At 48.8% G+C, this 23,585-nt stretch overlaps 1 protein-coding gene across 3 annotated transcripts; it reads right to left on the reverse strand.

The window, feature by feature from the left end:
* Nucleotides 1–521: 521 nt before the first annotated feature.
* On the reverse strand, nt 522–21,870 carry MYO1A (myosin IA). 3 transcript variants are annotated; one of them, XM_053226384.1, is made up of 29 exons: nt 21,732–21,870; nt 20,571–20,865; nt 18,937–19,070; nt 18,692–18,807; nt 18,335–18,429; nt 18,038–18,142; nt 17,793–17,839; nt 17,594–17,657; nt 17,290–17,388; nt 14,890–14,993; nt 14,628–14,775; nt 13,905–14,023; nt 13,740–13,826; nt 11,892–11,957; nt 11,629–11,733; nt 9,617–9,679; nt 9,220–9,420; nt 8,826–9,052; nt 8,287–8,487; nt 7,933–8,026; nt 7,293–7,442; nt 6,912–6,980; nt 6,431–6,505; nt 3,050–3,184; nt 2,243–2,349; nt 1,741–1,873; nt 1,472–1,624; nt 1,167–1,294; nt 522–871 (listed from the first exon to the last, which is right to left on the reverse strand). In XM_053226384.1, exons 3-29 carry the CDS (start codon nt 19,048–19,050, stop codon nt 748–750), a joined length of 3,129 nt encoding a protein of 1,042 aa, XP_053082359.1. In that variant the 5' UTR covers nt 19,051–19,070; nt 20,571–20,865; nt 21,732–21,870; the 3' UTR covers nt 522–747. The 3 variants fall into 3 exon arrangements, with proteins under 3 accessions (XP_053082359.1, XP_053082361.1, XP_053082360.1); XM_053226386.1 differs by having other exon boundaries at nt 18,937–19,124; XM_053226385.1 differs by having other exon boundaries at nt 20,571–20,803; nt 21,732–21,845.
* Between the last annotated feature and the right edge of the window lie 1,715 nt (nt 21,871–23,585).

Below are 23,585 nucleotides of genomic sequence, written 5' to 3' on the forward strand. Positions count from 1 at the left end.
GATTAGCAAGATAACTGTTGGCAGGAGCAGCCTGGCATCTCTGGTGTATGGAAAGGAAGGGGGTGTTGGGGGGGCAGATGTGACAAAGCCCAGCAATGAGCTTGGGGATGGAGGGGGCAATGGAGCTCCTGGGTGCAGGGGACGCTGCAGTCCCCAGCTTCTTCAGCTCATGTGAGCCCTCCAGCCCGGGGCCTCTTTTTAGGCTAAATCTCCAAAGGATCCTAGTTTCCGCCAAGACAGGGATCCTCACTTCTTCCCTCCAGGGACACACTTAATGAATCAGCCCACTGGCCACCTGCGACCTGAGCCCCATCGCTGGCTGCCCCACCCCCACCCCAGTGTCTCCAAACTCCGCCAGAGCTCAGCCGGTCAAGGAGCCCGGAGACAATTTCCCTTCTTTTCCATTCTTATTATCTGCATTTGCTGGCTCCAAGGAACCTGAGGAGGAGAAAGGGGGTGGGGTAGCCGAAGTACAAGCACTGTGAAGGTGGGTGATCAGGGACTCACCCACACTGAGCAAATATTTGGGAAGTCACTTGTTTTATTAGTGGGCAAAGCAGCTGAGGGTGGGAGGATAAGTTCTAAGGGAGAGGGGCCCAGAAGAGTTTGGGAGAAGAAAGGTCCTCTTCAAGGGTTCCTCAATCTCTGAGCCCCACACCACGATCAGATCCTCCTGCAAACATGGGTGGGTGGGGTTGGCACGGGTCCAGAGAAGCTGTGTCTCTGCATCAGGCCCCCACCTCTTCACTATACAGTCACTTCCAGGCAACGGCTCCCTTTCTTCTTGCATTTTAGCTTGCCGTTCCTATCACCCTCAGGGCCCTGGATGACCTTGACAGCCACACTACTCTCCTTGAACCTCACTGAGAACCTGGAGGGGAAACAGACAGAGGGGTAAAGCTGGTACCCTCATCCTCTCATCTCTACTCCCATATTTTCATGATGGTTTCCATTCTCCTTCTTAAAGGAAGTACATCTCTCCTCCCCTCATGTCAGAAGACTCAGGGCCCCAGAGAACCTGAGTGGGGAGACTAAGAAACACCTCCAAACCTTGCCTTGACAGAATATGCTTCACTTTTTGACTACATGAATTTTCCCGGTCACAATGACCAACAGCTTGGTCATCTGCCCCCAGGCTGGCCCTCACCCCCAGCTCATGGCCTTACTTCTCAGTCACGGAGATTAGAAGCTGCCTCTGTGTGGCATCCAGCACAGCCTGGTACATTTTGGTTAGCAGTTCAATCACATGTTCGCTGACCAGCAGGAAGTCCCCCCTGGAGCCCACTGATGATATCTTAGGAAGGGGGAAAAAGTGGGGAAGGGATTCATTTTTCCCTCTGCAGGAGCAGCCTGAGAGGCACTGAAGGCCCAGAGTGAGAGGTCTGGTCCTCATCACCTCCAGCCCACCCCAGCCCCGTGATGCCCACCACCTTCTCCAGCGTGAGGTACTGCACCCACAGAGCTCTTATACCTCATTCAGATGCAAGCTGAAAAGCCCATCCTTGAAGCTGGTGACTGACACCTCGGCCACACTATCTAGTCCAATGACGGTTTTGGCCTGGGACTTCTTGGTGTCTATGAGAATCACATGCCCCTTGGTCAAGAGAAGAATTCGAGAGGAAGTCTAAGGACAGAAAAGGAAAATGTAAGGAAAGGTGAAGATTAACCCCACCCTTCCAGCTACCAGTCCCAAGGCTCTGGATCAGGCCGTGGGCAGAAGTCCAGGGTGCAGGCATTCACCTTGCCATTGCCACGATTGACCTTCTTCACAGTGTCTGCCATCAGAACAGGCCCTTCCTCCCCGCCCTTCAGCTTCTGCAGCTTGGGGTTCCCTTGCAGCCCAAGGTAGTCACCGCAGAATGGAATGGGGACACTGAGGACACACAGGAGGTATGTGGTGGAGACAAGTTCCTCACCACTGACCCCCAAGGCCCTGAGCCTCCCCACAGTGAGTTCCCATGTCCCTTCCCCCATGCTCCACCATATCCTCTATCTCAGCATGGTCCAGGACCAACATCAGCATCCCCTGAGAACTTGTTAGAAAGGCAAATTATTGGGCCCCAGCCCCAGATCTGCTGAATCAGAAACTCTGGGCGGGGGGTGGTGCAGCAATCTGGGTGTTATCAAGCCTGCCAAGTGGTGCTGATGCACACTAGTTTGGGGACCACTGCCCTATCCCACCTGGGGGATCCTGTCTTTGCTCTGGATGAAACTGACTGTACAGGGTCTGCGGGGCCCTCACCTCTGGGGGTAGGAAGCCTTCTTGCCCTTGAACAGTTCGCTGGCACAGAGCTTCTCCTTCAGGATCTCTACCTGCTTTGGGGACAGTCGATCCCGGAATCTCTTGCACTGTGAGAGGGAGGGGCAGGGGCTAAGCTCGTGGAGGCAGAGGGCAGGCCTGGGGTGGGGGTTTGGGAGAACACTGAGAGGTGGAAGGAGGGCAGGGGCTGGAGAAGAGGAGAGACAGGGAATAGAATAGGCTCTAGGCACTTCAGAGAGGGCAGCTGCTGGAGGAGCACTGCCCCCCCTCAAAGGGACTCTGGGAGAGGGGGATGGAAACAATCAAATGTGTCAGCCCCAGGAGGAGGGCTATATGCCAGCACACAGCGCAAGGCCTACTCTAGACAGGTGCTCAGTACATATTTCCTGAATGGAAGCACACTGTGCTGAGTGAAATAAGCCAGATAGAAAAGGACAAATGTATGATTCTACTTCCATGAGGTACCGAGAACAGTCAAATTCACAGAGAAAGTCGATTATAAGTCCCAGGGGCTACAGGAGTGGGGAATGGGGAGTTACTGCTTAATGTGTACAGGATTGCAGTTTGGGCTGATAAAAAAGAAATACAGAGACGCATGGTGGTGACGGCTGCGCAATAGTGTGAACGTGCTTTATGACACCGGACTTACAAATGGTTAAGATGGCCAATTTTGTGATGTATGTTGTTTTCACCATGAAGAAAAAAAGTGGAAGAAGGAGGCAGAAGATGAAAATCAGAGGGAGGAGGAAAAAAAGACAAATGAGAGGAGTCGTGCTGGGCCCCACTCACCTTCCAGCGGTAGAAGAGCTGCTGTAGCTCCTGGTTCGCTGTGTTGAAGCATCTGTAAGGGGCCGCTGGCCACGTTCTGTCCAGGATGTTGGTAGACGGCAAATTGTTCCTCAGCCCCAGCAGGAACTTCTGCGTCTAGATTGGAAGCAGGGGGATTGGGAGTGGACTGATGAGAAGACAGACCTCCCAACAGGCAAACTCTCATCCAGGACCTGCCACCTGAAAGGAGGGAGGCCACCCAGAGTAAGAAGCAACAAGTAGAGCGAGGAGTCAGAAGGGAGTCACCTCCTGGATCTCTTGTGGGTCCAGTGTTCACTGGAGGCTGGGCAGTGAGAGCGTGAACAGGAGACTGGGAGGGAGGGAGGGAAGGGTTAGTTCCAAGCAGAGACCTGCTGCCCAGGGTAGTGAGGTGAGAGCAACCAAGATGAAAACTGGCCTCAGTATTTTGCTCCTGTGACTTCCTATTGTCTCAGTTCATAGCTGCCTACAGCTGGCTGCCACTGTCTGCATTGGCTATAGGACAGGTACCAAACCTCTCCCCCTCCCTGATCGGTCAAGCCCAATGCCTCAACCTGGCATTCAAAGTCTTCTATTTAGGGCCCAATCTCATGCCCCAGGATCCCCTGCATGATCCCAGCACACCTCTCAGGTAGTGTTCCTCATCAAGCCCTCTGCCTAGCCCAGGCGTGATCACTCGGTGCCTCAGCCCATCCTGCTCTCAACTCAGCTCTGCCCATCTAGATTCTACCTATCCTTTCAGACACAGCTTGAAGCCCTCCCTGATTCCCTGGGCCAGGGCTGCCTCTCCTTTCTTTGAAGCCCCACAGCACTTTGTCTATACTTCTGTGTTTGTACTACTATTATCTGTGTGGAAATCTTTTCCCTCTTCTAGACAATGAGTCCTTGGGAGTCTGGATCCCAAGCTGAGTTCTTGTTGTTGTTTTTTTTTCCCCTGCCATTCAACAACATTTATTGAGTGTCTGCTCTGTGCCTGGCACTGTTCTCGGTATGGATACACAGCAGTGAACAGAACAAACAAAATCTCTATTCTACTGAGCTTATATTCTACCGGGGCTGGGGAAGAACCCCATAGCAAACAAACATATATGTAAGGTCAGATAATTATATATGCTATGATGCAAAAAAGCTGGCCCTGAGACCAGAAATGAGCAGTAGCATATCCCAGAAATGAAAAGAAAGTGAGACTGGATTAAATCGAGCAAGAAGAAAGAAGATCAGAGGATTGGTTGGTCAAGTACATTCATGAAGGGCCTTGTAGGCTGAGGTAAGAACATTGGCTTTTATTGGGAGTGAAATGGAATGCCATTAGAGGATTTTAAGGGGAAGAGTGACATAATCTGCCTTACATTCTTTTTTATTTCATATAACTTACTGTCTTATTTTGAAAGTTTTTAAACTTACATAAAAGTTGAAGAAACATTACAGTGAATATCTGCATGCCACATATTCCTTACCTAAATCCACCAACTGATAATGTTAACAATTGGCCATATTTGCAGGCTTTCTAACACATGCACACATGTATACAAATGGGCATAAATAAATACATACACACACTCACACATATATAAATTTTTGCTACCATATCATCCTAAAGTAGGTTAGAGAAATCATGGCATTTTCCCTAAAACTTAAGCACGCATCTCCCAAGAACCAGGACATTCTCCTACACAAATCATAATTCCACCTCCACACCTAAGAAGACAAACATTAATTGGATACACTCATCCAACAGCAATGCATGCTCAAATTTCTCCTAATGTCCTTTATAAACTTCTAAAAATGCCCTTTGTAGCTTTGTTCTTATTCTTCCTGTTCCAGGATTGGATCAAGTATCACCCATGGCATCTGTTTAGTCTCCCCCAATCTAGAATAAGGACTCTCCAGTCTTTATATCCCAGGGAACACCCAGCACCCTGTTTGTTTGTGGGGTAGAATTATTGAAGGTATAGAAAATAGCTTGATCTTGAGTACTTCCAAGTTTTGGATTTTTTTTTAAGTTTATTTATTTTTGAGAGAGAGAGAGAGAGAGCAAGTGGGGGAGGAGCAGAAAGAGAGGGAGAGAGAGAGAATTCCAAGCAGGCTTAGCACTGTCAGCATGGAGCCTGATGTGGGGCTCGAACTCACAAACTGTGAGATCGTGACCTAAGCCAAAATCAAGAGTCAGACACTTAACTGACTGAGCCACCCATGCGCCCCCAAGTTTTTGGAATTTTTATGAAAACTTCTTACTAACACATTAGGTTAAAAAAATTAAAATGGGAAAAGGGAGGGTATGCAGTATATTGCTATAATTCTCCAGGAACTATCCAAGCTCTTTGATTCCTCTGCTACAAAGATCTTGCAGGCTTGGTCTAATCACCTCACACCTTGGTTTAAGTCCCCAAGGGGACTTGGTCAGGTCTAGTTTGATTTAATTCAATAAACATTCCTAAGCATTTCCTCCAATCCCTCATGTGCTAACTGATGTCGAAACTCTGAAGGTTTTCTTTTCTTAATTGCTTGTTTTTTCTAGATCTAGAAAGTCTTTCGTTTCCCTATATAGCCCTCCTGCCCCAGTAGGTCTCTAGGGGGAGTGGGGGGACAGTGTGGGGAAGCAGTCTTCGGTAGGCATTAAAACTCCGGGGTCAGATCACCTGGGTGGCTCAGTCAGTTAAGTGTCCGACTTCAGCTCAGGTCATAGTCTCACATTCCATGGGTTTGAGCTCTGCGTTGGGCTCTGTGCTGATAGATCCTGGAGCCTGCTTCCGATTCTCCCTCTCTCTCTGCCCCTTCCCTGCTTGTGCTCTGTCTCTTTCTGTCTCTCGAAAATGATAAATAAAAGTTCAAAAAAAAAAAAAAAGTCCCAAGTCCTCCAGAATTAAGATCTTTCCTGAGATTTCATTGTGGACTTGCTTGCTATAGCTTCAGAAGAGCCGGAAGAAAGATACAACCCCTCCACTTTCACCCCTACCGTAAAATGGATCTCGGAAGGTTGAGTTAGGTAACCCTATGTCCTCACTCTGCTCTTCCATGAGGCTCAGTCTCTTCAAACTGTTGTTAGCCATCCAGCCCGTCTCTTCTCGGGCCTATTCATCATGGACCAGTCAGTGGGTGTGCTGGGACCCCTTCCTGCCCCAAGGTTGCCCACAGTGTCCACTCCTTCCGGAGTGCACTCTGATTCTGCCCCTGGGCCCTGAGGCACCAAAGCCCCATTCCTTCTTACCCTAGGACTTAATAATTAAGTACATGCAGATCAAAGAAACCCTTCCAGGGAAAGCTTTGATCACCTCTTCTCAAACCCCTCATCTTCCTTTTCCAAACCTGACCCTCCCTCCACAACCTCCCCTCCACCTTCCACCCTCAACCCCCACCACTTACTATGCTCTTATAGATGAAATCTGCCAAGGTGAGGGCAGCCCCCGACCGGAAGTATTTTCGATAATCCTTGCGGGCCTAGAAGGGATACATGAGAAAGGAGCCAAAGTAAAGATAGACAGACCTAGAAGATAAGGAGACAGAGGTTCTACTGTTTTCCAACTATACAAAGAGCACAGTTAGATAAAGTGCCGAGACTCTACTGGAGGGAGAAAGTAAAGGCAGACAAGCTGGCAATGAGGAAGGCACTCAAAGCCAAGTCAGGGACACACCCAGGTGTATACACACATCTCCCCAGTATGCACCCACACTCCCAGACACACACCCAGATGCAGGCATGCCATCACACAGAGGTATGCCCTGGGTGTGGGCAGAACTTGCTTTCTGCTACTCTTTCCTCCCAGCAGCTGGCACAATCCAGGAGAAACCATGTGGGGGAAGAACCCATGTGTGCGGAGGAAACCCCTCTCCCCTTCCGCATTACCTTCCACCCTCTCACAAAAGCCTGGATCAGCACCACTGATGCCTTTATCTTCGCATAGCGCTTCCTTTGCTGCAGAAAAACAATAGGACTGTTAGAAAAAACTCCATCCCCTGAACCACCTCTCCTACTTCCCACTCTCTCCCTCTCTCTTTTTTAAATGTTTATTTATTTTGAGAGACAGAGATGGAGACAGAGAGAGAGAATCCCAAGCAGACTCCACACTGTTAGCACAGAGCCCAACGTAGGGCTTGATCTCACAAACCAGGAGATCATGACTTGAGCCGAAATCAAGAGTTGGATGCTTAACTGACTGTGCCACCCAGGCGCCCCCGACTCTTTTATTGGAGTGAAAGGGATGGGACTTTAGGGGGCAACTGATACCATGTTGCCTCGAAACCAGGAGGAAATGAGGATCTGACTCTTGCGCATCAGCTGGTAGTGGGTGCGGCAGCGCCAGCCCCGGTAGATCTTCTGAATGAGCGTGGCCAGCTGCTGCAGTCTCAGGCGCCGCTTCTCTTCCAGGTAGAACAGCTGTGGAGAGGTGGAAGGTGGGGCGGAAAGGCTGGCCTGGGGGAATAGCACTCTCTCCTCCTGGAGCCCAGGTGCCAGGGGCTTCCCAGCCAGTGTTTTATTCATTCCATTGACTTCTTAGTGCATTCGTTTATTCGCTCACTCATTATTATTCTGTTAAGTGTTATTCACCTTAACAGAAACCTACTGAATTCTAACTCTGTCAGAGGCACGTGCGAGGTCTGGAAATTTAGACATGAGTGGCACATCACCTTGATCTTCAGGAGTTCTGCTACAGGTAGAGGCACTCAGAGTGGGCCATGCAAGCAGGGTGGGGTAGGAGCCCAAGGATTCAGTTTCCAGGGACAAAGTCCCTGCAGAAAGCAGACTTCCTCACCCACCATCCATCCCAAGTTATAGATGCTCCCCTCCGCCCCAGCCTCTCACTCATGGACCCTCCAACTCTTCTGCCTCCTACCCCAGCCAAACACAAGTGCACCCTCCAACTCACAGTCTTAGGGCTTCTGATGAAGATCTTCGTCTTCCCAAAGGCCAGCTCCTCTGAGGACAAGCTCAGCTCCCCCAGGACCTTCTCAACTCCCTCCCTACAGGAGCAGATGGGGAAAGCTACCAAGGGGCATCCCAGAGGAGGATCCTCTTTCACCTTTCCCCAACCTCTTATACCCAGGGAGAGGAGTTCAGGGCTTGAACAGACTTCAGAGCCTCTGCAAAGTGATCAGTTCATTTCCCCAAGTATCCATTCATGGAGTTTTGGCAATTTACATGGCACTGTCTGTTCTCCCCACCACCCAGATGTTCCCTGCACTGCCCTTCCCTGCTCCCCCATCTCCCCCAGGAGTCTTACCTGTCTCCCCCATTCCAGCGAGGCCACGTGCTCCGCCCCAACAATCGGTACCTTTCCAGGAAAGGCCCATACCTCTGGCGGTAGGCATAGCCCGCCCGACGCACCCGCACATTCTCTAGCAGTCCCAGGTACCGAGTCTGGACGGCCACCAGCTCTGACGAGAACTGACCTCGCTGCTGATGCTCATTGGGCTTTATACACCTTGGGGTGGGGGGAGAGGTGCAAGGCACAGGCATGAGGAGCTTCACCTTTGCAAGTGTGACCCATCCTGGTCTCTATAACCCTATTCTGGAGGGTTATTTTCAGAGGAAGTGAACACACTGGCCTTCCCAGCTTCACTCACTATAGCGTGGTTCCTACTAAAGTCTGATGCTTTCCCTGCCACAGGATTCTCAGTTCCTCATTTTTTATGAGGGAAGGGCCTTCTGATACTTTTATTCCAGAGACACCCTCCCCCCAACAATGGACAGGTTCTATAGTGCTGGACCCTGCATCTGCCATCACATATGCTGCATTTCCCCATGTACCCAGCATGTCACCTGATGTAGTTGGGGTTTTTGGAATATAAGTTCTTCATGAGTATGGCCACAGAACTCTTGAATTGGGCTCCAGCAGTTGGGGGGCGCTTGAGAGATGTCTGTGTGGGAACTCCTTCAGGGAACAAGGACTGAAGGAGGGGGTGCTGGGCCTTCCACATGGCCTGGGACAAGTCCCGGAAGAGTAGGTCATTGTTCTTATCAATGAAGCTGTTCACATTGTAAGTCACCTGTAGAGGAATAGCTATGGGTCTGGAGGGTCCATGACCTTGTCCCAGCACTTGGCACTCCCAATCTCATTGTGAAGTATTCCCAGATCTCATCTCCCCACAGGTCCTCCCCCATTGCCTTCCACCCATGCCCAGGCCCATTTCTACCCTCCAGCCCTGCATGTTACCTTGCCCGCATAGTGGCAGATGCGAAAGCAGCTGAGGCCCATGGTGTGGTCATACTGGCGCTGGGCATTCTGGGTGACTTTGCTCTCATAGTAACCATGCTTGGAGAAGACCTGGTTCAGCTTCGCTAGGAAGGTGGAGTCACTGACCACCCCAGGCCGTAGGCACTCCTCATCCAGCATGGCCAGGATGCCTTGCTGATTCTGGTCAGGGGAACAAGATGAGCCCAACTTAGACCTGATCCTCCAAGATGTCCACATCCTCACTGCTGTCCCTCTGCCCCTTCATCCTTTGCCCACGTCACCATCCTTACCAAGTGGGGCAAGGGGAGGGGGAAGGACAAGGATATTCAGGCAGTCTGGAAGAGGAGGTCTCAGAGATAACATAAAGATAACTCACGTGCTCAATGAGGTTACAGATAATGCCATTATCAAAGTAGTCCACCTTTGTCCACGGTATGCCCTGGCAAGAAGAGGCATGACAGGTTACAAGAGCAGGTCCAAGACAAGTCTCCAAAGACCTCACCAGACTCAGGCTCCCTCTCACCCTCTCACTTAAAGGACTCAGAAAGCCCTATAATTAAGAGGGGTCCTTGGTGTGGCTTCTGTTTAGGTTCCCATCCCTCCAGGTTGATGGAGAATTTGTGGGGTGGGAGACACGTGAAAGGACCCAGAGCAGCTGTGAGAGAGGGGGAGATGCTGAAGAGAGCCCTGTAGGTGGTGTGGGGTGAAGATCGGGGTAGGGATTGCCCCACTGTGGAGTGAGGAAGGATCCTTGAGCATGTGCAAGAGCAAAGGCCACACTGTTCTGGCAACGACCAATAAAACTAAAGCACATGAGTGAATTTCATCAAGCAACAAACCTAACTTGATACATCTTCAAAGACCTACATCAGTGCTTTTCAAACTTGCATGGCAGTCAGCTAGAGGGCTTGTAAAAACAGACTGCTGGGCCCCATCCCCAGGGTTTCTGATTCAGCATGTCTGGGATAGAGCCTAGGAACCTGCCTTTCTAACACCTTTCCAGGGATGCTGCTGGTCCAGGACCACACTTTAAGAACTACTAATCTACCTGATACTTTGGGACTGTATAGTTTTTGTTTTTGTTTTTGTTTTAAGCAAGAATGGTACAGAAGGAGACCCAAAGACAATCGTTCCCCACTTAGGGGTAGCCGCAGACAGGATAGCTTCTGATCCCACCCAAGGGCCAGCCCTCCCAGACTCAGACCATTCCCAGGTGTGGGGGTGTGGCTGGGGAACACTCTCCCACCCCCTCACAGATCTTCAGGGAATGTAGAGTGGAATTAAGTAGTTGCCTTCCCATTTCATCCCCAAAATACTTTCCCCAACTAGTTAAATGAAGTATGATATCCTTACAACCTTGTGTAGCTATAAAGATGCATCTTTATATACGATATGGAAAGATCTCATTAATTGATGAAAGCAAGGGGTAGAGCAGAGCATATTCACTGCCATTTGAAAAAAATTCTGTGGGAAAATAAACTTCTACATTTGCCTGATTACACATAAAAGACCTCTGAAAAGAGGGCCACTTTAGTTGCCTCTAGATGGTTGGAGAACTAAGAGGCTGGGGATGGGCTGGGAGAGAGCCCTTTCTTTATATGCCTTTTTAAGCTTTTTGAATTTTGAGGCATGGGAATGTATTCTCTAGTTGATCATTTAAAATTTTAAGATAAAAACACGAAAAACAACTTAAAAAGAACCTTTCCCACACATTGTGACCACATTGTCTGAAATTCTGCTGCAGCAGATTCCCAAGGGCTCACAGGCAGCATCCCTGGCAGCGTTTTGATGAGTGAGACTCTCAGCCATTCACACTTTGGGGGGAATTAGCTCAATCAGATAGCTTTTCTAACACCTAGCCATAGAAAGCAAGCCTTCTTGCTGAACAGGGGAAGGAGTGTGGAAATGTTGAGCCATGGGGAACTTCTGGGGAGGAAGTCTGGGATCAGGGTGCTACATGAGGAGATGGTGACATCAGCCAGGGCCCGAGGAGACAAAGAATTGTGAGGTGTCAGAGAAGAGCACCAAAATGGATGTGGTGGGGTGACAAGCCTGGGAGAAATGTCCCTTCTAAATCAGGCTCACAGTGTGCCGCAGGCCACGCACAGCTGTCACTTCACCCTCGTGAGGACTCCCCCCACACAGCCTTCCATCAGTCTGCCCCTTGCTGGCACGGCCTGGGGTGGGAGCAGGGGACTGGGGGGTGGAGAGCAAAAACTAGGGCTTCTTGGTAATGCTGCACTGTTGAGCAGTGAAAGGGGAACTTTTTGTCCTTTGTGTTCCCATCTGGGCACGAGTGAGAGGAAACCAGGATTGAGGAGAAAGACAGACGTGGCGCGCACACCAGCGTCACTTTGGAGAAGGGCTGTGAGGGAAGGCTCCACGCACCTCTCTCTTATATTCCTCTTGCTCCTCTTTCAGCGTCATCTCGATGAACACCTGCTGCAGCTTCTCATTGCAGTAGTTGATCACAAACTGCTCAAAGCTATTGTCCTGAAGGAGGGGACCCAGGTTAGAGAGAGAGCAGCTCAGTCCAAGACCCTTCCTCCCTCTCAGCCCCATGCCTCCCCTCTCGCAAGCCCCTCCCTTTGAGCCTCCGCACCCGAACCCTAGGGATGCAGGGTGGCTGCGGTTGGGGGAAGCTCTCTCACCTCTAAAATTTCAAAGCCGTAGATATCCAGGACCCCCATTACCTTCTTTTTCTCCCCGCTGCCCACCTGAAGAGGAGGGAAAGATAAATCTGAGGACGGGCCCCCTCTGTACACCAGGCCAGGCCCTTCTGGGGCGGACGTGATTGGAGCAAAGGGTAAATAGAACTCGGGTGAGCTTGACCAGTTGTGATTTTATTCTCCTTCCTCCTCTACACACTAGGGGCCAAACAGAGGGAGGAGAGAAGGAGGGAGATGTAAGCAGATTCCAGGATGGTGCTCCCAGGGGACGAGGTAGAAAGACTTTAAAATCTTCTGAGGAAAATAACCATCTTGTACATTTGTAGAGCAATTTAGAAAAAATTCTATGTTCTTACTTCATTAAACCTCATGATAACCCTATATGGTGTGATAATTCTCATTTTACAGATGGACAGATCAAATTTCAAAGGGGCTAAGTGTTTTTAAATCCCATTTTCCCCTGTTGCCTTTCCATAATAGCTTCTGAATTGAAGGCGTTTTCATGTACAAAATTAAAAAAAATTATTTTAATGTTTATTTATTTTTTGAGAGAGAGAGGCAGACTGCAAGTGGGGGAGGGGCAGAGAAAGAGGGAGTGACAGAATCGGAAGCAGGTTCCAGGCTCTGAGCTGACAGCACAGAGCCTGACGTGGGACTCGAACCCACAAACCGTGAGATCATGAGCTGAGCCTAAGTCGGATGCTTAACCGACTGAGCCACCCAGGCACCCCTCATGCACAAAATTTTTTAAATAATAGCTCTATTTTTATCTAATTCACATTCTATAAAATTTACCCTTTAAAGGTATACAATCCAGTGATTTTTCAGTATATTCAAAATACATATGGGGGTGCCTAGGTGGCTCAATCGGGTAAGTGTCCAACTCTTGGTTTTAGCTCAGGTCATGATCTCACAGTTCATGAGTTCAAGCCCTGCATTAGGCTCTACGCCGACAGCACAGGCTCTGCTTAAGATTCTCTCTCTCTCTTCCTCTTTCTCTCTGCTCCTCCCCCACTCTCTCAAAATAAACTTAAAAAAAAAAAAAGTGTATGACCATCACCACTACCTAATTCCAGAGCATTTTCATGATCCCCCAAAGAAATCTTGTACGCATACCCATTAGCTGTCATTCCACCTTCCCCTCTCCCTCCACTCCAAGCCCCTGCTAACCATTAATCTACCACCCTCTCCATAGATTTGCCTATTACATTTCATATAAATGGAATCACCTTTTGTGTCTGGCTGCTTCCACTTGAATGTTTTCACGATTTGTCTGTGTTGAGCATGTATCAGTACTTCATTCCTTTTTATGGCCTATTTATTTATTTATATCCCATTGTATGGATATACCACTTTTATTTACCCATTCATCAACTGATGGACATTTGAGTTGTTTCCACTTTTTGGCTATTATGGGTAATGCCTCTATGAACATTTGGGTACAGGTTTTTACGTGAACATCTGTTTTCAATTCTCTTGGATCTATATCTGGAGTGGAATTTCTGGGTTATATGGTAACCATGTCCATAATTTTATCTGATCCTCACTATGAAGGAGGTAGGCATTAGCATCCAATTTTCCAAATCAAGAAACTGAGGCTCAGAATCTCTGTGAAACTAAAAGGCCACACAGCTGGTACGCAGGGGATCCAGACAGTCAAACTCAAAAACCAGAGATGCTTCCACAACAACACACTATTGGAAGGAACTGTACCTTACCCTTCATCCTTCTTACTCTCTTCATCTCAGAACCCGAAGTATAGGGATGGTGACCGGGACAAGAAAAGTGAGGCAGACAGGAGAGTGTTGAGGGAGGAGAGCAATCTCTCACCTTGATACTCTCATTGATTCGATTCACTATCCAGTTGAAAAGGCGGCTGTAGATGTTCTTAGCCAGAGCATCCCGAGCATACTGAGCCTGTCGGGCAGAGCCAGCTGGTTAGGATGGCAGCCACAGAATAGTCTCAAAATCAGCCCCCTCCCATAGGGCCCTTACCTGGGTGAAGTTCAGTGTAGTGACCACCTCCTCTTTGGCTGTTTTCATGGTCCTTGAGCACAAAGCTTTCTCTAGTTCCTCTGAATTCAAACCTATCATTTCTCCAATCTCCTGGACTCCTGGAGTGATGAGGAAATACAACATGGCCTGAAAGAGAGCTATCTCCTAGGGAGGGAGGGCTGAGAAGTGACACTGCTAGGAGACTGGTCTCCCAAGGTCTTGGGGATATCCTTGCAGCCCATCCATAACATGGCCCAAGAGGAAACTCTGGGGAGAGGAGAGGGAGCTGCGGACACTTTAAATGCATTATCTACTTTATTTTATTTTTGAGTAGGCTTCACACCCAAAGTGGAGCCCAACGTGGGGCTTGAACTCACAACCCTGACATCAAGACCTGAGCTGAAATCAAGAGTCAGACACTTAACTGACTGACCCACCCAAGTACCCCTGCATTATCTACTTCAATAGGAGAATCTCCTGAAATTCTTTGCAAAGACTCCACTTAGACTCAGAGGTGTGTCAGAACCAAGGTCTAACTTCATAACCTCACTCCAAAATGCCTCACTAGGAATTCTTAATGAGTGTGTTTGGGGTAGAACTCAGGAATGGCTGAGTGGGACTGAATCAGAATGAAGTCAGTTACTCAGCAGATGGTGGACGAACAGAAATTGTAGTAGGAGATTCAGGGAGCGGCTTAGAGGGTACCAGCAGGGCGGTACAGACCTCTCCCATCACGGATGCCACTTGCTGATGTCCCATTGGCCTGGGACTCATCTGCTAGCTCCACGTTCCCCAGCTTCAGCACCAGGGCCGTCACCTCTAGCACCTGTTGAATCTCTACCTCCGAGAACCCAATCACAGTCATTGCATTCTGGAGGAGATAGCAGAAATGAGAAGTTGAACTGTGGTGCCAGCTCAATGCCTCCCTTCTCAAAGCCAAAGCCTGGGCTCAGGGGATAGCCTAAGGCCCACCCTGGGCACCCACCTGTACAGACTTGAAGTTGGAGGCATCGTCCATGCCATCAACTCTAGACACTTTCTGGTTCAGATAGGCATAATGACTTGTGTCCCGCTTGAGCTTCAGGGCCTCTGCAAGGGTCAGTATGAGAATCTAATTCAACATTCAATCTTTTTAAAGTCACCAACTCTAACTATGTGCTTTCATTTTATATTCACAAACTAGTTATAATGAATTTTGATAGGTTTTTTGTCTATATGCATCATAGGGTATAAACCTCCCTCTAATTCTTATAGGCAACAGAAATTCTACTTTTAAATGACCAGTAAATTGTAGTGGCCTTTCCCATCAAACAAAGCAGGCTTGGATCCCTGTGCTGAATGTGGAAGGCAATGATTTCATGGGGAGTTAGCATTTAATCATGTACTTTATATCCTTTGGCAACTAGAAAATGTTAAAGTGCTTGGGAGGAGGGTTAGTACCCAGGCTCTCAGGAGTCCTCCGGCCTTGACTCTCACAGCCCTTGCCCTAGCTTGGTTTACTCATTTATTCGAAGGAGCCATTTTTGTTTTTGGTTCGTCCCCTGCCTCCTTTGTTTTGGGATCATTAATTCCCATTATAATAGACTAAATTTTCAAGCAGTATTTAGAGTTTGGGTATTCTTAATTGTGGGGGTTTTCCTAACTTTGATGAAAGAAAAGACTCGTTCTGCTCTTCTTCCCATCCTCAGGGTTCTCAACAATAAAAACAAACAAGCCAACCCTCCATCCTACTCAGTTCTCAGTGGCTCAGAGAGGAAAGATGGGTGAGCACATATCTCCCACCCACCCAGAGCCTCAACACCTCACCCTAGGCCTGGGTTGGCTCATTCATTATTTGTTCAGTAAGCACCAACAAAGTTGCAGGTACTATGTTCCCTAATCCTGACCCCTCTCCTGGAAACTTTCCTTGGACATTGTGGGGCTGAGCCAAAAGGCTCTCTTGTGTTCCCCCATGGTGGATCTCTATCCCAGTCCATAACACATGGGCTAGGTTTTGTTTTTTCTGTCTCTCCCACAAATGAACAACACATTGGGACTGTGTTTTTCATCTTTGTTTTCTGTGTGCCTGCTTGGCATACATAAACTTTTTTCTTTTTAATAAATGAGTCAAGGTTATGATCCAAGCTGTTCACCTGAGATGGGAAGAAGTAGGTTAAGCATGGAGCTTGAGGGATATCAATGATCAGTTATTCAAATGATCTGAGAATCAGGGAAAGTCCCTCAAACTAGAGTTTAATGACAGCTTCCCCTGAGACACAGATTTTGAAAGAGGAACCTGCTAAAGAAAGGTGGACAAAGAATGAGTCAGAAAGGCCCTGGGATGATGACACCAGGGAGGCCCTGTCCAGACTTAGCTTAAGCCAATGGGTAACAGTCAGACAGAATAAGATACTGGTGCCTATGATTCAAACAAATTGAGCACAACCAAGACTACTGAGCTAGGAAGGAATAATGAGACCTGTGGGGGCTCTTGAACCATGGAGATCCCTAGGAGGGGAAAAGAGATAGGCACAAGTCCAGCAGAGAATAACCAGGAACCAAAAGGACAGGTCCTTGGGGACCATACACCCACACTGCTCACAGCTAGAGGGGGCATTGGGAAGCAAACTCTGGCAGGGCCCGAAGTCCCACCAGACTCTGCAGTGATGCCCACCCAGAACCACCTCAGGCCCATCCAGCACCCAGGGCTCCCCAGGACAAGGCAGAGGTCTCCATGCCTTCTGCTCCTACAGCCACCCACACAGGCCTATTGAACATATCTGTCATCCTTAGATGACCTTAAGTTCTTCGAGGACAAGAGCCATGTTATCTTATTCAACTCTGCATTGCTAGAGGCTAGCACAATGTTCGATAATAGTAGGTGTTCAAGAGATATTTGATGAATGAATACATGAAACCTCCATCAAGCCATCTAAGAAGAAGAAATCAAGGACAGGGACTGGGTGAGGCAGATGTAGACCCAGAACAACTTCAACTACTACTCATCAAAATTTCTTTAACACTTAAATATCCTGTCTGATTTTCTGCTGAGCTAGCGATTAAGTCCCTTAAATTGAAGATAGGAAAGAATGGTAGGTGGAAATAAGTGTCCCATTTCTGAAGCCAGCCTGGGAAAAGAGGAACCCAAGCAGGACAGAGGAGTAAGAGCAGGTCAAGAGACAAGAAGGTTTATTCCTAGCAATACAATCCCAGAAAAAAGAGGAGAACACAGAGGTCAGGGGATTGTTTCCAACAATGAGTGGATGAAATTCAGTGTGAGGAATGCAGGAAGAAGGAGCCTGAGGGCTCAGGGAAAGAGGGCTGCAGGGGTGCAGAGGGGCCCAAAGGTTCTAGGGATTAAATGGAGGTTGGGGACCTTCTTCCATGTGTCTGGGCAGGCACGTACCCAGCAGGTGTGCATCTGCTCCAGCCAGTAGCTGATAGAAGATGTGGAAGTTCCTTTCTCCTTCAAGCTGCTTCACCACTCGGGATTTCTCAAGCAGGTCTGGCAGGGAATTAGAAAATAATGTCTTAGAGCTCAGGGAGATTCCACAGCTTCCCTCTAAGCTTGCCCTCTTCGCTGGTGTTCCTACTAGTAGGGAAGCCTCCTGGTAGCCTACTATTCCTTCCTACGGTTTCAAATCACCAGAAAGGGACACTGTGGGATGGGGAGAAGAGAGAGGTGGTAAGCAGAATGGGGAGACACGTACAGTTTGTGATGACTCCACCAAGGGGCGATCCTTTGAAGTCAAACTCAATATCCATGTATTTTCCCTACAGAGACCAGAGAGAGAAAGAGGTTTTGCTTCCTCTTCTTCTCACCACCCCACCCAGGAGGGGTCTGTGCTGCATTCCTCCTTCTAAAGCCCCCACACCCTCTCCTCCCAGGCCAGGGAGATGGTCACTCACAAATCGAGAGGAGTTGTTGTTGCGAATGGTCTTGGCATTGCCAAAAGCTGCAGAGATGAGAGAGAAGGTGAGGTAACTGAGGGAAGAAGAGGGGCTCGAGAGAAGGGGAAGGAAGGACGTCTTCTAGTCATCAGGCCAATCTCAGAGTTTTCAAGCTGAACAAGAACAGGGTAAGAGGGTGTAGGGCTGAGTGTCTCTGGGCCAGCAGGGTGGAGGGTGGAGAGGGCAGAGACTGGGATACTCACCCTCCAGCACCGGGTTTGACTGAAGCAGTTGCTCCTTCACAGAGTTCACCTGCTCCCCTTTCCCACAGACAGCCGCCACATAAGACATCACCAGCTTACTGGCCTCTGTGCAAGAGAAACCTTCACATGGATCCCCACCACTCTCCTTAGCTCCTGTCATTCCAGCACCATACCCCTCAGAATCAGAAAAAGTGGAAAGGAATTTCTGGGGTGGGGCAAGACCAGGTCTGGCTCAGAAAGAGATGAGGGGGTGGTTCCAGCAGTGACTGCACAGCCTCCCCAAGCCAGGCACCTCACCAGTCTTGCCGGCTCCGCTCTCGCCCGTTATGAGGATACACTGGTCTCGGTCCCGGTCCCTCAGTGACTGGTATGCCACATTTGCCAAAGCATAGCTTGGGAGGAGGAAGCAGGTGAAGACTGATGTGGGGCTAATCCAAGACACTACCTTCCACTCAATCTCCAGCCTCCAGAGTCATCCACCCTCCTCACTTGGACTAGACTGAGGTAAGTGATAGGCCTAGGAAGGGTCTTCCTGGGGCCAGTGGGGAAGGGGAAGCCGGAGAACTTCCTTCAGGAGAAAGGATCGAGGAAATTAGGGTGTCTCACTGTCAGAAGTTAGGGCCCTATCAGCCTTCCCTCAGTTCCTTTACTTACATATGGGGCTTTAGCTCATAGAAGGTATAGTCCCGGTATTTGGCAATGAACTCTGGACCATAGATGGGCAGCTGCTGGTAGGGATTCATGGAGATCAACACATTCCCAATGTAGGTCTGGAGCCAAAAAAGGTAAAGAGAATGAGCAGCGGTGGGGTTAGGGGAGGCTGAGAGGGGAGAAGGGAGTGGGAGCACATGAACTCTCTGACCACATACCCAGAGCCGGGGGCACGCATATGCACTCACATAAATCTCCTTGTTTTCATAGCGCAGCTGGAGGTTCTTGAGCAGAGGCTCCTCCTCCAGGGGTTCCAGGAGCACAAGGTCCCCCACCCCCACAGAGTCTTCCATGAGAGTCATGTCCAGAGGTTCTGCTGATCCTGGGAGTAAGGAGGTCAGTTTGCTGAAGTCTGCTCTGCTTTAGGGGCCAGTAACTGTGTGTGGGGGGGGGGGGGGCAGGGGTGTGTGAGGAGGGCAGAAGGACCTAAAGAGCCTTCTCCAACTCTGGGCCCTAGAGACAATCCTCAACCTAGGGGTCCTCTGGACTAGTCAAAGCTAACTGTGGGAGGCTGCAGAAATTCTCCCCAGCGGGGAGAATCCTCTGCTCCCTGGGTTAGGGCTGGTGGGGGTGGGGCAGGGGTGGGACAGGACCACCTGCCTTTGACCAGGGTAAGGAAGGCACCCAGCAGGTAGCACCTGGGGAAGCACAGTTGTTCTTGCAGGAGAGCGGGCTGGGGAGGAAAGGTTAACTCTGAAAACTTGCTCTGTCCTGCGCTGAGGCCCTGGCCAGGGTCCAGACTCCCTGACCCTCTGCCCCCAGTTCTCCTTCTCAACTCTCTATCTCTCACAGCTTCTATTTCAGTCACCCAGTCCACCCAGAACCATTGCAAAAGCTCTTCCAAAGATCCCTTTCATTGCCACATCAAGATTCATCTTTTAAACGGGATAAGTTGATGAGTTAGAGGAACAGAGGCAGAAGTTCCTCCATAAAAGATTAGAATACCCTGAAGAGAATAAAAGTTTGGTTTCTCCAACATCAAGTAGGTGTCAGGATCTCTGGATGTATCTATTTTTCTATCTCCAGTTTTTATACCCATTGCTGTAACCTTCCGGCATGGACTTTGCCCCATAGGGACACACCCAGCTTTTTAGCAGCTGGTGGGAGTGGGCAAGGAGGAACAGAGTTATTGTGGGGCTCATCCCCTGCGCAGTGGGCACATGGCAGGTGTAACCGAAGGAGGAAGCCCAGCCCTCCTCAGTCTTGCCTGTGGGACTGAGTAGGTGGGGTGGCCTGGAGCAGGACAGAATTATTAGTACAATGGTCAGGGCTACTCCCTAACAGGAATAAAAGAGCCACATCCTCCTAGTCTCCAGCAATGCTGAACCTGGGCGGGGGAGGGGAGGGAAGCAGGAACTGAAGGTGGGGCAAGAGGGGAACACAGGCTGCCTTCAGCCTTCACTATGCCTCCCCCAAGTTCCAGAAAATGAGAGCACTTGTCACTTCCTGGAAGGACACAACTGAGAAAGCAATAAGAATACTGACAGTAGCAATCGCAAACAATCAGGTGCCATGGGCCAGGCAGAGCTCTAAACACTACATATACTAATTCATTTGGTGCTTACAAACAGTATCCTCACAAAAGTAGAAACTACTACTATTCCACATGTTCCAGATTAAAAAACAGAAGTTAAACTTTTAAGTAACTTGGCAGGCAAGGGTGAGAAACAGAAATAGGGCTGGAAGAAGCCATCTTCTTTGGATTTGGATTTGAGGGGAGTGGGAATGTGATTGGTTGGAGGTGGGAAAGGAAAAACAAAGCAGCTCCCAGATAGGGCACCCCAAAAGATGCGGAGCAGTGACAGGTCAAGGCAAGACTCACCCAACACTGGAACAAACTAGGGTGTAACTTCAGTGTCCCTTGTAAAATGGTGGATGAAATCCCAATTTGACAGGAAGGGGGCATAGGAGTTCCAAGGCACCAAGGGTGGAGAGATGCCTTCGTTATTGGGAGCTGTCCATGGTGTCGGGCAGGCCAGGAAAGAGGTTGCCCTCCTCTTGCCAGTGTCCACTCTTCTGACCTTCCACTGTGCTGCCTCCTCCAGCTCAGGCTCCCTGTGCCAGTCAAGCCAAGAGAGGCCAGAGACAGCTGCTCAGCACAAAGTCCGAGACTGTTCCTGTTAAGGGTGTGGCTCACTTAACCCTTCACAGGCCTGAAGGCCCAGAGGGAGATGCTCGGTTACATGAGAAAGTCCACTCTAGGTAGGAAAGGGTATCTGGCTGGGCTTAGCTGAGAGGCTCAGGTAGAGTTCTTGCTCCACTGCCCCCAAAATTTGGAAGTAAGAGCAGGAGTGGAATTTATAGCTAAGGAAAAGCTTTCCAAAAAGTCGGGAATTTTGTCAAAAAGGAAGGTAGGCTGGAGTGTCTTCCTAGGAAAGAAACAGTACTTCCCTCAAACCTTCCTATCTCATTGAGAGTCAGAGGGTATTAATGACATTATTTGGAGAACTAAGCAGACAAAATCCCCAAATTCCGACCCCCCATAAGTCAGCCCCCACAAACAGACCCAAAGACTAAAGTTAGTAATACCACCTGGCACCTGTATAGATGTCAGTTTCATTGACTCCCACCTGTATCATCTCACTGAATCACAACACCCTGTGAGCTAGGCAGTGCAGCTACTCACTCCATTGAAAAGGAAAATTAGAGGCAAATACTGAGGCTCAGAGAGGTTGCACAGACGGTATATGCAGAACCAGAAACAGAATGCAGCTTCCTGACTCTAAGTCAGCCATAGGTTTCAGCCCAAGTCTTGGTATTTCTGATTGTAATCCTTCTGTGCGAGAAACCTGAATGAGACCCCGAGACGCTGCTTCCTGGGCACAGCTAGAAATAGATGCCTCCAATAGATAAGAAACTTATGCTATCCTATTTTCCAGGGCATCCCCTCACCCACCCAGGAAAATTCCTAAACAACAGGCTCCCTCTGCCCACCATCCTCTCTCCCAGGCATGCACAAAGAGCGAATTGGGTCATTACACACACTTAGCTGAAGATAGACTTGATCCTCCAACTACCGGCCACAGCTGCTTGGTTCAAGGTCCAAACTCTACTGCTCTCGCAGAAGCACTCTGCATACGCCTGCATATGCCCGGCCCATCAGCAGCTCCATTATCAACCTGCCCTTACATGATTTATTGATCTACTATATATACTGAAGGGAGAAAAAAGGCAAGGAAAGGAGAGAGCGAGCAAGCTGAGTGGAAGTGCCATTGGCACACAACCCCATGTACAAATGGAAGCAGTATCTGTGTCAGAGGCAGAAAGGGCTACAGATCCTCTATTTTACATGGAGAAAACAGACCTGGGGTGAGAAGCCACTTTCCCAGGATCACATGACTGCAAACTCGGCAAAGCTGGAACCAGAACCCAGGTCTCCTGTTCTCCAGGCCAGGAATCCGCAGCTGCCTACAGCTTGGGGTTTATCTGTGTGTCCACCCACACACTCATTTACTGAGTGCCTTCTATGTGCTCACACAAGAAAAATGATTCTAAAAAATGAGATGGCAACCTCAGACTGAGAAACAGTGGCATAAACATCACAGCTAGGGCAACGTACCATCCTGGTTTGTCTGGGACCTGGGGTGAGATGTCTGAACACGGGAACTTGGGATACTAAAACTGGGAAGATTCTGGGCAAACTGGGATGAATGGTCACTCTGAATTAATGAGCTACAAGTACACATCCAAGTCAGTGGGGATTTTAAGGTCTGGCAAAGCATTCCTGGGTGGGGAGGGAGGAGGCAGGGAGGATGCAAGACTGTGATCTTCTGATCCCCAGGCAAAACTGAAGTAACTTGAGCTTATTGGTCTTCCTCCACTGTGATTCTGAAACCCCCTTCCTCTTCTCCCCACTAACATTTCTAGTCTGCATAAGGGGCATGAGGGAACTTTGGGCGTGATGGAAATGCTCTTTATCAGACTGTGGTAGTGGTTACACAAGTGTCAATCAACTCCATTTGTCAAAACTGGGCAAAACTTAAAATAAATTTTATTGTATATAAATTATACTTTGAAACAGCTGGCCAAAAAAAAGGAGGAGGAGGAGGAGGAGGAGGAGGAGAGGAGAAGAAGAAACAATTCTAGGGGGGCCTGGGTGGCTCAGTTGGTTAAACATGCGTCTGACTCTTGATCTCACCTTAAGTCATTATCTCATGGTTCATGAGTTCAAGTCCCACATTGGGCTTCTTGCTGGCAGTGTGAAGCCTGCTTGGGATTCTCATTCTCTCTTGCTCTCTCAAAATAAACAAACAAACAAACAAACAAACAATTCTAGATCCTTTTGTGTTGCTTTTTAACATAGTTGGGAAGGCAGTAATCTGATTAAACTAATTCACATGCAGAAGTCCTCCCAAGGATATTTCTTTTTTAAAAATGCCACACAATAAAAATGCAGAAGTTTTCAGATTTGGTGAAGATGCTTGGTGGTAGAGGGTCTTCTTGACTCTCATAAATTATTTGCTGTTAATTAGTAACAATATTGATCAAGTACTCACTGTGTACCAGGCAAGCAAGCTAAGTGTTTCACATCTTTGCTATTCAAAGTGAGGTCCACACCCCACATCGGAATCATGTGGGAGTTTATCAGAAATGCAGAATCTTGGGCCTCAACCCAGACTTACTGAATCAGAAGTCTACATTTTAACAAGCTTCCTAGGTGATTCCTAAGCATGTTCAAGTTTGAGAAGAACGCCTTTACACACTTTACCTTTTTTAAGTTTTATTTAAGTAATCTCCACACCCAATGTGGGGTTCAAACTCATGACCCCAAGATCAAGAGCTACATGTTCTTCTGAGCCAGCCCGGCGCCCCACACTTTATCTTTTTGTCCTCATTA

Source organism: Acinonyx jubatus, chromosome B4, assembly GCF_027475565.1.
Source record: "Acinonyx jubatus isolate Ajub_Pintada_27869175 chromosome B4, VMU_Ajub_asm_v1.0, whole genome shotgun sequence".
NCBI classification, from domain to species: domain Eukaryota; kingdom Metazoa; phylum Chordata; class Mammalia; order Carnivora; family Felidae; genus Acinonyx; species Acinonyx jubatus.